This window comes from Megalobrama amblycephala, linkage group LG14 (genome assembly GCF_018812025.1).
Source record: "Megalobrama amblycephala isolate DHTTF-2021 linkage group LG14, ASM1881202v1, whole genome shotgun sequence".
Taxonomy (NCBI): domain Eukaryota; kingdom Metazoa; phylum Chordata; class Actinopteri; order Cypriniformes; family Xenocyprididae; genus Megalobrama; species Megalobrama amblycephala.
In genome coordinates, this window is record NC_063057.1 from 47,606,862 (window position 1) to 47,621,050 (window position 14,189).

General features: G+C 38.5%; 2 protein-coding genes across 9 annotated transcripts; both read left to right on the top strand.

The window, feature by feature from the left end:
• Nucleotides 1–254: 254 nt before the first annotated feature.
• LOC125245859 (gastrula zinc finger protein XlCGF8.2DB-like) lies at nucleotides 255–4,015 on the top strand. 8 transcript variants are annotated; one of them, XM_048156662.1, is made up of 5 exons: nucleotides 290–302; nucleotides 938–1,063; nucleotides 1,185–1,262; nucleotides 1,604–1,649; nucleotides 2,680–4,015. In XM_048156662.1, the coding sequence occupies exons 4-5, from the start codon at nucleotides 1,643–1,645 to the stop codon at nucleotides 3,594–3,596; spliced, it is 924 nt and encodes a 307-aa protein (XP_048012619.1). In that variant the 5' UTR covers nucleotides 290–302; nucleotides 938–1,063; nucleotides 1,185–1,262; nucleotides 1,604–1,642; the 3' UTR covers nucleotides 3,597–4,015. The 8 variants fall into 8 exon arrangements, with proteins under 8 accessions (XP_048012618.1, XP_048012619.1, XP_048012621.1 ...); XM_048156664.1 differs by having other exon boundaries at nucleotides 1,607–1,649; XM_048156663.1 differs by lacking the exon at nucleotides 290–302 and having other exon boundaries at nucleotides 936–1,063; nucleotides 1,182–1,262.
• A 19-nt stretch (nucleotides 4,016–4,034) lies between these two features.
• LOC125244527 (trichohyalin-like) lies at nucleotides 4,035–7,076 on the top strand (the record flags this gene model as incomplete). The annotated part of the gene is made up of 1 exon (XM_048154596.1): nucleotides 4,035–7,076. A coding segment is annotated over one exon (1,119 nt), but the record flags the coding sequence as incomplete, so codon positions are not given.
• Between the last annotated feature and the right edge of the window lie 7,113 nt (nucleotides 7,077–14,189).

Here is a 14,189-nt window from a genome sequence, read left to right on the forward strand (position 1 = left end):
AAAAGCTCATTATGAAATAAATGTTTTTCTCCAATACATGTTTGCCACAAATTACTACTGAGAAATTACTATATTAAAAACCCTACATGGAGGACTAACGTCGACAGAAGATAATTTCAATTACAAACAAATGTATATATAATTTTTATGTGTGTACGTTTTTTTGGTGTGTGTGTGTGTGTGTGTACATTTCTATACACTTCTGTGATTTAAGAGTTTAAACAGGACTTTTATTTTGATCTGGTGATATGACATTGTAAGTCCGCGCCGCGATGTGTTTGTTTTGATTCGGCTGAACAAAGGTTTGTGGTTTTAAGTGTTTAAATCAATACAAAACCTTCAATCCATTGTATAGTTTTTACAAGTGGTGTAAAATAAGTAATTGTTTTTGAATGTAACATCTTAATGTAATATCTAAAATGAACGTTATTTTTATGAGTGAAAGCGCTTCCACAGTAACAGAACAGAAGATTATTAACAGAAAAGGGTGCGTCTTATTTCGTTCCCTTTATCATGAATCAATTGATCATAAACACGAACTCGGTCACTATTCAAAAGTGATGATAAGAGAAACTGAGCTTTCGAAACTACGAGTCAATTGAATCAAATGCCTCGCAAAACGATTCACTGGTTCATTCACACAATTATCGCACGTGCTGGTCAAAACAGTGTAAATGCAACGAAGACACAATGTATGACAACTTTTACAAACCAACTGCAAATGTTTCGATTAAAGTCAAATCTATTTTCATAATATGCACATTACTAAAATATTAAGTCTCTGTATATTTTTTATTTTCTTTATTCATTTGCAGCTGTGCTAATCAGGCCATTAACTATCCTTACCAGTGCGCTGACTACTGAACTAATGTGCTGATTGAGATGCACTTTTTTAATTATTATCATCATATTAAACATGACACATTATCCAAAACAGAAAAACTCCAGGTGAAGAAGCTGAGACCCACTATTATAAAGATGGCGTTTATTAAAGAGGAGAGTGAAGACATGAGGATTGAAGAAACATTCAGAGTGAAACAAGAAGATACTGAGGAACAAAAAGGTTGGTTTCATTCTCAAAGCTGAACTCAAGTCATTAGAACCTGTTTAAAATGTTCACATCTTCAGAAATTAATTATATTTTTGAAGAAGGTCTTAAAGTTGTTTTATTTGACATGGAGCAGGTTGGCTCATGTGGACAGACGAGTTGAGATCACATGACCAGACAAACACTAATTTTTGCATAAAGAGAACTGTGAAATGTGAGTGAACATCACATTTGTTGTCTATAAGAGATTTTTTTCTTCCACTTACATGGCTTTGACAAGATGTCAATAGCATACTGTACTTCTCCCTTCTGGTCTGCTGCTTTGCACATGCATTGGGTAGAATAATTAGGAAAGAATAATAATATTATGAGAAAATAATTAACTAGAAAGTTTCCCATTAGAAGACAATAAATCATTATTGCAACAAAATTAATCATTATTACAAAAAGTTTCTCAATATAATGATAAGTCATGTGTCATTATAATAAGTCATGTGCAAGTTGCTCTGATCGCTGATTCTCTCTCAAATTGATTCTGACCTTTGTTTTTAACAGCAGATGGCGCTCTTGCAGGGGTGCACATAACTGGAGTTCATGCATGGTAAAAATAAATGATTTGCATCAGTAAACATGGAGGGAAGCGCTTTTGAGTGCAAACATTTTTGAGGACCGGTTCACAGGGTGACGTTTACTTACTGGAGTAGGATTTTTCTCCATCTTTCGTAAGATAGCAATCATTATGATAAGTGTGTTCTTTAATTATTAGGGGTGCAACAGATTGCAGTTAATCCGTGATCCGTATGGATAGAACCCAGCGGTTCGGCACGCATGTGATTCGCGGATTAAATTCTAAATTTAACCATGATAGAGTGAAAGTTTATTATTTGGACGTGTTTTGTCTCGCCAGTTAACACATTCGAATAATAATTTAAAAAAAAAGTAACAACAAAACCTGCCCAATTGCTCCTCAATACTAGCCGAATTGCATTATAGGGGGGGATCCCACAATAAAAATCACGTTCCAGGGGATAAAATCCACGTTTTTGGTGGGGCTCCCCTGGTAAAATTTGCATTCCAGGGGCTAAATAGCACATTATTTGGGGTCGATTCAACCCGCGGACATGAAAAACAACCCCGCGACAACAGTGTAAAAGTAGAATCCACAGACTTGGCAACACTGGTCACAACTTACAAAGTCCAATTCTCTCCATTTTTTCAGAAATTTGTCCAAATGTCAGACTTCCCATGTTTTGGTTTTGTATAGTAAAAATCTTTCAACTTAATTTGTTGACTCTATCCTTCTTGTTAAATCTTGGGACCCTCTGTATATTTTTTGATTGCCCACTTCCTTCAGCAACCAGCTGCTCCTGTGAGATTGTGTTGGGTCCCACTGGATCACAACTCCAATGCAGTCCTCTACTGTGGGTTTTTGATGAGGGGTTTGATAACCAAGTATTTGGAACGTGTAACTAAAGAAAGGAAAGCGTCACAGGTTACACCTCATTTAGTAGCTTTGATCTAGCATACATGTTGTCAGATTTAATGTTTACATGTCTAAATGTTTTGATGTCCTTTGCTTTGTGTCATTAAACTGGGCTTAACTTATATTTGTTTTTTGTTTTTTACCTCAGACCTGATTGCACTGAAAGAAGAGAGTCAGGAACTGAATGATATGGAAGAAAAAGATCTATATAAAAAACATCATGAGATCATGACTGGAGAAAAATCTTTATTTGACTTCGAAATCGAAAAGACTTCCTCTAAAGAGAAAGTCCCCAAAAAAGGAAATAGAACCTGCCAACAGTGTGGAAAGAGTTTTGCCCATAAAGGGACCCTTACTTACCACATGAGAATTCACACTGGAGAGAGTCCTTATACCTGCAAACTGTGTGGGAAGAGCTTTTCACTAAAAGGAAATCTTAAGACTCACTTGAGAATTCACAGTGGAGAGAAGCCGTTCATATGCCTCGAGTGTGGAAAGAGTTTTACACACAAAAAGAACCTTAATGACCACATGATAAGTCACACAGGAGAGAGCCCTTACACTTGCAAACTGTGCGGGAAAAGCTTTTTACGAAAAGAAAGTTTTAAGACTCACATGAGAATTCACACTGGCGAGAAGCCATTCATATGTGGTCAATGTGGAAAAAGTTTCCGATTTAAAGAAAACCTAAAAATCCATATGAGGATTCACTCAAGAGAGAACTGTTTTATATGTCATCAGTGTGAAAGAACTTTCACAGACCGGAATCACCTTAAGAAGCATGTAGAAATTCACACTGGAGAGAAGCCTTTCATGTGCCATCACTGTGGAAAGACTTGCTCAAACAAAACAAACCTTAAGAGTCATATAAGAATTCATACTGGAGAGAAGCCTTATACCTGCCCTCAATGTGGAAAGAGTTTCACAGTTAAAGGAAACCTTAACATTCACATAAGAGTTCACACTCGAGAAAGGCCGTACGAGTGTCTTCAGTGTGAGAAGAGTTTCACATACCACACAGACCTGAAACGTCATTTACAAACACATCCTGGAACAACATTGTAGTGTTCCTCAGTATTGGCCAACACTGTACACATAAGCAGCACAATGTATGTACGTGATGCTGACACAGGAGTTGGCCAATAGTGAGTCGGTGTTCTGACGTAGAACCTGGAAGCTCTGATGATGTGCTTTATTCTACCATTAAAATCATAAAATCACGTGTGTTAGGCCTGAACATGTGTGTACTGAGAACATGATAGCATTACGTCTGTACATGTGCTTCCAAGAAAAGGTTTGCTGTACACTATGAAAAATTCTATTCTAAGCTGAAGACTGTAAAAGGACATTTCCAATAATATCTATAGAATGTGTAAGGGCGTTTGCCTGAATATATTAGGAGACCTGAGCAGAAATTCAGCAGCTGTCTCTGTTATGAGGCTGGCTCCTTTATTGTACAATAAAGTAAAACTTCTGGAATCAAAGATCTTTAAGAAGTGATTTTTTTCACATAAAGCAGAAACCACAACAGGAGCAGGTCAGTTGGAGCAGAGGAGGCAGTCGCCAGTTGAGTTGGAGCAGAGGAGGCAGTCGCCAGGCGAGTCAGAGCAGAGGAGGCAGTCGCCGGGCGAGTCGGAGCAGAGGAGGCAGTCGCCAGGCGAGTCGGAGCAGAGTAGGCAGCCCTCAGGCGATTCGGAGCAGAGGAGGCAGTCACCAGGCGAGTCAGAGCAGAGGAGGCAGTCGCCAGGCGAGTCGGAGCAGAGTAGGCAGCCCTCAGGCGAGTCGGAGCAGAGTAGGCAGCCCTCAGGCGAGTCGGAGCAGAGTAGGCAGCCCTCAGGCGAGTCGGAGCAGAGGAGGCAGTCGCCAGACGAGTCGGAGCAGAGGAGGAAGTCGCCAGGCGAGTTGGAGCAGAGGAGGCAGTCCTCAGGTGAGTCGGAGCAGAGGAGGCAGTTGCCAGGTCAGTTGGAGCAGAGGAGGGAGTCGCCAGGCGAGTCGGAGCAGAGGAGGCAGTCGCCAGGCGAGTCAGAGCAGAGGAGGCAGTCGCCAGGCGAGTCGGAGCAGAGTAGGCAGCCCTCAGGCGAGTCGGAGCAGAGGAGGCAGTCGCCAGGCGAGTCGGAGCAGAGTAGGCAGCCCTCAGGCGAGTCGGAGCAGAGGAGGCAGTCGCCAGACGAGTCGGAGCAGAGGAGGCAGTTGCCAGGTCAGTCGGAGCCGAGGAGGCAGTCGCCAGGTCAGTCGGAGCAGAGGAGGAAGTCACCAGGCGAGTCGGAGCAGAGGAGGCAGTCCTCAGGTGAGTCGGAGCAGAGGAGGCAGTCGCCAGGTCAGTTGGAGCAGAGGAGGCAGTCGCCAGGCGAGTTGGAGCAGAGGAGGCAGTCGCCAGGTCAGTTGGAGCAGAGGAGGAAGTCACCAGGCGAGTCGGAGCAGAGGAGGCAGTCCTCAGGTGAGTCGGAGCAGAGGAGGCAGTCCTCAGGTGAGTCGGAGCAGAGGAGGCAGTCCTCAGGTGAGTCGGAGCAGAGGAGGCAGTCGCCAGGTCAGTTGGAGCAGAGGAGGCAGTCGCCAGGCGAGTTGGAGCAGAGGAGGCAGTCGCCAGGTCAGTTGGAGCAGAGGAGGAAGTTGCCAGGCTAGTTGGAGCAGAGGAGGCAGTCGCCAGGTGAGTCGGAGCAGAGGAGGCAGTCCTCAGGTGAGTCGGAGCAGAGGAGGCAGTCCTCAGGTGAGTCGGAGCAGAGGAGGCAGTCGCCAGGTAAGTCAGAGCAGAGGAGGCAGTCCCCAGGTGAGCTGGAGGAGAGTCCAGCTGGAAAGCTGGTATGTCAATGACATACCTGGGTCTGGCCAGTCAGTGACCTGTGAGGGTGCATAGTCACACACCTGAAAAATGTCAGGATTGAAAGGCCAAATCCCAGTGGATTCAAAACCAGCTTGAATGTTCTTTATGTGCTGCAGGCAGAGCGGCCTTCACAATATTTGGAATATCATATATCGTCATTGCCTTGGCAGGATTCATCCTCATTCACGCATCACTTGTAGTGTTAACCATTTTCTTAAATAGGCCTTAGACACTGTGATCCAATGGTTGAAGTTTGTGGCTGCAGTGGGGAGGGAAGGTTAGTAGCATAATCCCCTTTTCTTTGCAGAAGTCGATAGCTTTGACAGATATATGAGAACAGTGATTGTCCAGCAAAAGTAACACCTTTTCTATGCGGACATTTGTGTGTTTTGCAAAGTGATTAGGGAATAATCTCTTGCATCCAACCTGAAGCGTTTCCACTTCCAGCACTCCGTTGGCCCACTCTGAACAAAGTATTCCTTGTAACGTTTACGAGGGAATACAAAAAAGGGGGAATTGCATTTCCCACAGCGCATGCTACTGACACAAGCACACCTCTCTCACCAGATGACATCGCACCCACCTGCTTGACTCCACAACGTGCAACAACACGGTCTGGTGACTGGACTGTTGTTACACCTGTTTCATCCACGTTCCATATCCCAGGTAAAAAAGTAGTATACTTTAGTGTATTTGAAATATGAATGAAGTACATGAATTATAAAACAAGTATACTTCTACTTGTTGTACTTTATTTAAAGAGTATTTGATTTGTACTTTTTAAAAGTATACTTCAAAAAAGATGTAATTAAGTTCAACTTAATAGTCCAGACAGTAAGTATACTAATTTATCAGTAATCAAATTATTTTTTAAATGTACTTTTTGAAAGTGTACTTTGTTGTTAATGTATTTTAAATTGTATTGAAGTTTATTTTTTTTAAGTGTATTAAATTTGACATACTTAGAGTGGCAATTCAGTGTACTTATGGGAAGTATATATTTTTTGGAAATTAATTGTTAGTATACTTTTTTTAAAGTGTACTATGTTCTCACTTCATTAGAAGTGTGACTTCTGTACACTTTATACAGTACACTCTAAAATAAGTGTATTTTTAGTGGCATATCAGAGTACTCTCATAAAATATGTTAAAATACAAAAATGTATAGTGGTAATTTAGTGTACTTTTAGTATGTACGCTTATTTGTAATACAAAGTATAATTTATTAAAGTGTACACTGATTTCACTTCATCTGTAGTGTAATCTTAGAGTCAGTCTGTTGTTCGTTATCTGGCTCGGCTCGGTGTTCATCTTCAGTTCTCTCTTCACAGCAGTTCAGTCAGTGTACTGTTTGAGTACATGAATTACTCGGGGATATTGGTTTGTTTGAACTCAGAGGGAGTGTCAGCCACATTAAAAAAGTTAACAGCTTAAGTCATTTGTGGATTAATGCGTATTGGAGACGCGAACCGTTTAAAACGATTCAGTTCGATTTGGTGAACTGGTTCAAAAAGATCCGGTTACATCGAATGATTCGTTCGCGAACCGGATATCACAAACTGCTTTGTTTTGAACTCTCTCTCACAACAGACACGGAAAAGAAGACAATGCTGAATAAAGTCGTAGTTTTTGCTATTTTTGGACAAAAATGTATTTTCGATGCTTCAAAAAATACTAACTGACCCTCTGATGTCACATGGACTACTTTGATAATGTTTTTCTTACCTTTCTGGACACACAGAGAGCTCTTGGACTAAATCTAAAATATCTTAAACTTTGTTCCAAAGATAAACGGAGGTCTTACGGGTTTGGAACAACATGAGGGTAAGTTATTAATGACATAATTTTGCTATTTGGGTGAACTAACCCTTTAATTTGAAGAACATGCATGTTCACGTTATGTCTTGGAATACAGACGTGACTTCCCAGATTACAAATTTGAAAATCCACTTAACTCTGCCATTTTTGCCGTCATTGACTAACGTTACTGTTAATACTTCTTGTTTGAATTTCACTGATTAAGCAATATGGTAAAAGTGACAGTGGGTTGGTACGGATTAGGGCTGGGATCTTTTTTTTTTTTTTTTTTTACGATTAATTTAGCGATTATTTTTCGGTGCATCGATTAATCTAAGGACTCTTTTTTTTTGTTTTTGTTTTTTTTTTTCAGTCCGATTCTATTTCGGTTTGATTCGATTATCGATAATCTCCCCATTAATTGACTAATACCAATTTATAAAAAGTCCAAAATAAAAGACTATACAAGTGCAAAGTAATGCATTCTTAGTCAGAGGTAGCGTTCTATAAAACCTTGAAGTCTTAAACACATAGGCCTAGCTTACTAAAAAAAAAAGTGCATCTTGTAATTCTTCTTTCAGATGAAAATAACAACAAATTGATGTCTAGCATTCAATTAAAAAAAAAAAAAAGGTCACCCAAAATACTTGTTTAGAGCAATTGAAAGAATACAGTAACTAGGGCTGGGCGATATATTGCATGCGATTCTCATGCGCATTTCGTCAGTAAAGCCGGTTCCCTGATTACCTCTAAATCGCCATCACCTGCTTTAAAATGGAGCGCCTTTTAATAGACCGTCGATTCATCTTCGATACTGAACGCGATTTTGCGTGGCTTGTCCGTGAACTACGGCTTTGTCTATTAAAAGGCGCTCCATTTTAAAGCAGGTGATGGCGATTTAGAGGTAATCAGGGAACCGGCTTTACTGACGAAATGCGCGTGAGAATCGCATGCGATATATCGCCCAGCCCTAACAGTAACCAATGTAAACTTGAGGGCTTTAAGCTAACACAGAGAGTGCTTTTCCAACAAAAAATAAATAAAAATTAACAGCGACAGTGGGAGCCAGCAGCCTGTCATGGTGTCCTTCCTGAACCAACAGAATTTAACATTTGTTGAAAACGCATAGCTTACTGAAAAAAGTGCATCTTTTAATTCTTCATTCACATAAAAATAACAACAACGTATAGTAGTAATACACTCTGCCACTCTCTCACAAAATACTAATGTAGGTAACTAGAATTTAATAAATGGAACATTATTGTAAAGTGTACCAATTTGTTATACACCGATTCAGACGTCTCATGAGTTCAGTGTTGGACAGATCAGTTGTTTTAACCATTCATTTAAGTGAATCAGTTCAAATGAGTCATTAGTTCGCGAATCGGACATGTCATTATTGGACGTGTAGCCTACGGCAAGCGCTGTGTGATTATCCCGGCAGTTTATTTTTTAGCATAACTTACACTCCGCGGTAATTCAGCAAAAAAAATCATCTCCGAGTGCGCCACGTGAAACTTTGTTCATCCCAGCCCTGGTACGGATATAACTACAAGGCCTCTGGCAAATTGGCGCAGGTACCAATACTGTGACCACAAGTGACATATTGCGTTTATAGGCAACCCTCACAGGGAAAGGAAAAAAAGGCAAGCTGAAGGAGCAGCTTGAGCCAGAAAAAACCAACGCAATTTTAGGTACAGTAATGTCATAGTTATGAATCCAAATCCATTGTCATGATTGATTGACAAATCCATTATAATCAATGATTGTATTTCAATGTTATACATTGTCTATCCTGTTTTAATTCATCCCCATGTCTCTTTCCTGTTTTCACAGATGCAGTGAGGGAGCGATTCCCCAACACCGAGGTGGCAGAGATCCGGGCCCTTCTACGGAGGAAGTGCAACAATGAGAGCTAAAATGCCTCTAGTAACTCAAGTCAGAGCTACAGGTGCTGGTCATATAATTAGAATATCGTGAAAAAGTTCATTTTTTTATTGTAAATTATTTTTAAAAATGAAACTTTCATATATTCTAGATTCCCTACATGTAAAGTAAAACATTTCAAAAGTTTTTTTTTTTTTTTTTTTTAAATTTGTTGATTAGAGCGTACAGCTCATGAAAGTCCAAATTCCAGTATCTCAAAATATTAGAACATTTCCTAAGATCGATCAAAAAATGGATTTTCAAAACAGAAAAGTTCAAGTTCTTTAAAGTATGTTCATTTGTGCACTCAATACTTGGTTGGCAGCACATATTACAGCAAATGACTTGCTCTAGCACAAATTACAGCATCAGTGAAGTGTGGCATGGAAGTGATCAGCCTGTGGCACTGCTGAGGCTCTATTGAGCCTTCAGATCATCTGTATATTGTTGGATCGACTGTTTCTCATCTTTCTCTTGAAAATATCCCATAGATTCAGGGGTCAGGCATGTTGGCTGGCCAATAAAGCACAGTAATATCATGGTCAGCAAACCACTTGGAAGTGGTTTTTGCACTGTAGGCAGGTGCTAAAGTCCTGCTGGAAAAGGAAATCAGCATCTCCATAAAGCTTGTCAGCAGATGGAAGCATAAAGTGCTCCAAAATCTCCTGGAAGATGGCTGCATTGACTTTGCACTTGATAAAACACAATGGACCAACACCAGCAGACGTCACGGCCCCCCAAATCATTACTGACTTCAGAAAATTCCCACTAGACTTCAAGCAGTTTGGATTCTGTGCCTCTCCAGTCTTCCTTCAGACTCTGGGACCATGATTTCAACATGAAATGCAAAATTTACTTTTATCTGAAAAGAGGACTTTCGACCACTGTTCACTGTCCAGTTCTTTTTCTCCTTAGCCCAGGTAAGATGCTTCTGACGTTGTTTCTGTTTCAGAAGTGGCTTGGTAGTCCTTTTCCTGAAGATGTCTGAATGTGGTGACTCTTGATGCGCTGACTCCGGCTTCATTCGACTCATTGTGAAGCTCTCCCAAGTGTTTGAATCGGCTTTACTTGACAGTATTCTCAAGCTTGTGGTCATCCCTGTTGCTTGTGCACCTTTGCCTACCCAATTTCTTCCTTCTAGTCAACTTTGCATTTAATATGCTTTGATACATCACTCTGTAAACAGCCACCCCATTCAGTAATGGCCTTCTGTGACTTACTCTCTTTGTGGAGGGTGTCAATGATTGTCTCCTGGACCATTGCCAAGTAAGCAGTCTTCCCAATTAGTGTGGTTTCAAAGAAAAAGAGATACCCGGAATTTATACTGTAGGGATGGTCATTTAATGAAACTCAAAAGTAAATATTCTAATATTTTGAGATACTGGATTTTGGACTTTCATGAGCTGTACGCTCTAATCAACAAATTTAAAAAAAAAAAAAAACTTTTGAAATGTTTTACTTTACATGTAGGGAATCTAGTATAAATTAAAGTTTCATTTTTTAAAAATAATTTACTATGAAAAAATGAACTTTTTCACGATATTCTAATTATATGACCAGCACCTGTAGATATGCATGTATAGTAAGTTGTTTGCCATTGTTCTGTTCCCGGCATTTCAGAGAAAGTCGACTGTTCAAGGTTCCTTCTTTTGCCAATATCTGCTTTTGTGTGTTACTTGTGTTAATAATAAAGATCCTTTTCTGAAATGCAATTTGTAATCTGTTGATTTAATGTACTTGAACTGAATTGTAATGTAATACTTGTAGTATAATAACAACATTCATGCTTAAGTATAACAAAATGGGGATAAAATTACAAATGAAATGTACTTTCAATTTGTTTCTACCTTACACTATAATAACATTGCACTGAAAGTACGTGTCTATGATGTTTAGGTTGTAATTGAACTTCACTTCAAAAACACTATTATTGTCATAGTGGGACACTTTAAAAGCACTAAATATAGTTAGGAAGTGCATTTGTAGATCACTTGAAATGTTACAGAAGCATACTAAATTAACTGTTTATAGTAATTATAAGTATGATAGCAGTATGCACAAAATGTACTTAAACACAACTATAATTTGCACTTCAATGCCTTTTTAAGTGTATTTCCATTAGAATGGCAATACAATGCAATTGTACTGTAAGTGTGCTTAATTGCTCATGAATCTTGATTTTCATTAGTGTATTTTAGTGCACTTGAAGTTTAAAAAAAGTTGTTCCATTTTAGTATACTATTTACACTAGAAGTGTAGTTAAATAGATGTTAAGTTGAAGTTAATACATAATTGAATACACTTAACTATACTTGGATTTGACGAAAATAGTACAAAATGTAGAAAATATACTTAGTACACTTTATTAAAGTATATTTTTAATAGAATTCTTTTTCACCTGGGATATCACTCCCATCAAAGTTGTATCTTTCAATGACCTGACCAAGGCTGTTGAAGAAATGTTGCACATTTATGCAGTTAAAACTTGTGGCGTCGTGTTTTCTCGTGTTGCATCAGTGAATGTTTGAACCTTTTTTAATAGTTGTGTTCGAGTCCCTCAATTGTCCTCAGATCTCAAAATCATACAGTCACTGATTCAAATATGCAAAAATGCTTGAAAACTGAAGAATCTGCAGGACCTGGAGACAGGTCCTGAAGAACAGAGCTCAGTTTAACTGCTCAGAACAAACAAGGGACTCAGCAACCATCACGAAACAAAAAAAAACAGTTGTGGATCATCCAGGTAACCACACAGAGTATTGAGAACCAGTGGTTCACATACTTATGAATGGGGTTATTTTAATAAATTCAGCTATTGTTTTGTCTTGTGAATTATATGTAAACATCTTTTATGTAAAATATCTTACTCAGGACAGTAATAAATAAAAAAAAATAACATGCATTTTGCATGATCTCTCTTATTTTATTAAAATGTCACATTTTCACAGATTCTGCAAGTGGTTCACAAACTTTTTCTTGCCACTGTATATATAATCCAAAAGCTTCACAGGGTAGGCTACTCTTTCTCTCTCGCGTGCGCTCTCTCGTTATCATTATATTTCTAATTCATTCAAATAAATGTAATCTTACCTGCTACTTTATTTCACTTCAGAATTCTAGATCTAACGACTGTAGATAAAACAAGAAAAACAAAATACCTTTATTTTCCAGTCTCTATTCGTTCAGTCAGATTTTGCGCTGCAAAACATCCATGACACTGACAGCTATTAACATGCATTCCTGGCAGGTAATTATGGCCACCCGACGTGAAATAATTTTAAATAATTATAAATAATTTTAATAGCACGGCCATTCAAAACCCGAGGGTCTACCATGTGCATGTAAAGCTGTCAATATATAGCATATGTTGCAACTTTTTGAAGATAGATATTATATAATACTTGTATCAATTCTTTACTTGTGATAAGGTGAAGTTGCTATGAGAAAAATATTTGGAAGAGTCGACATTAAGTATCTGCTGGATTTTGCAAGTCATTACATTTTCTTATTGCTAGACCTTCAATTTGTTATTTGAGATTTGATTGGGAGAATGTCTTTAATATTTTTTTATATAGACACAACAGTCACTGATTTCATCAAAATAACTTTGTAATAAGTTTCTTGTCTTTGTCTTTTATTAGGTTGTTCAGAAGGATGAAGCTGAATCTGAGCTTCAAAGATGTACAATGACAGTGTATGTCTTCAAGGAAGATGATGATCCTTCCCAGCCACCACATCACGTTGAAATTGTTATTGAAGGTGTGAAGGTCCTTAATGACTTGCCATCAGTCCCACATGCATGTGCCATGTTGTTTGGTCTCATCTACGTGCTAAATTTGAGCTACCCAAGTGACCTCAAAAACACCTTTGTGGCTCTACAGAAAATATTACTGGAGGTAGAACCCAAGAAAATGGCACGCAAAGTGTTCAGTCTGAGTGTTGAGCTCTAAATATTGGAGTAATCAAAGACATTTGGATACAGGATGTGTTTTATTGCATTAGATCTTGTTTTCAAATACATTTCATGAATAATAGAAGAGGCCATTGTTAAATATATACCTACATATTAATTTCTCTAAATTTATCACAAAGGTTAGCCAAGTTGTAACTGTTAACTTAATTTTTACACATATTTTACATATTTCAAGTCTTAAAGGAGAGTTGTTGAAAAGTTTAACATACCACATTAATGTGTTTAAGGTTACAGAAAGGTTGATTTTGCATTTGTAATAGTTCAAAATAATGTGATGTTCATACATCCTGGTAATTTTGTAAAATGATATCCAAGTTTTAAGACTGTTAGGTCTATTCTTATAGTTCCTTAATGGTTATTACATTACATATCTTAAGTGTTCAAGGAGAGGTGTACAAAAAAGTTTAATTTAACTGTTTATTAATTTAACAGTTATTTAATACTGAGGTTTCTTTTCTTTTTTTTCTGAACAGATGCCTTTTTAAGAAGAAGGGATCAAAAGTAGAAAAGAGTACATCTAGAAAGCAACTGGCAGTCAGTCCAAAGGTTCTTTAACTGATTAACAAAATTGCAGACTATGAATGGATGGAGTAAAAACGTTTTGAAGAGTGTCAAATCTCCCTCCATTGCCTTGCAGAAATTCTTGGCAGTGTCACAGACTTTGAAACCACTTGTTAGAAAACTTGCTTTCATGGTGCTTTCACTTGCTTTCATATTATTATTATTATTATTATTATTTATTTATTTATCTTTTTATTTTTAGACTCATCTGTTGACGACTAATTTATCTGTTGACAAGTGGTCCGCTCTTTAAGGCAGTTTAATTATTTTTAAAATGCAGATTAAATTCAATTTATTATTAGGGCCCAAGCGAAAATTCGCGCAGGGCCCTCTTGTTTTTCTAAGGATTATTAGGGCCCAAGCGAATTAAGCGCGCAGGGCCCTCTTGTTCTTCTAAGGATTATTATTATTAGGGCCCAAGCGAAAATTCGCGCAGGGCCCTCTTGTTTTTCTAAGGATTATTATTATTAGGGCCCAAGCGAAAATTCGCGCAGGGCCCTCTTGTTTTTCTAAGGATTATTATTATTAGGGCCCAAGCGAAAATTCGCGCAGGGCCCTCTTGTTTTTCTAAGGATTATTA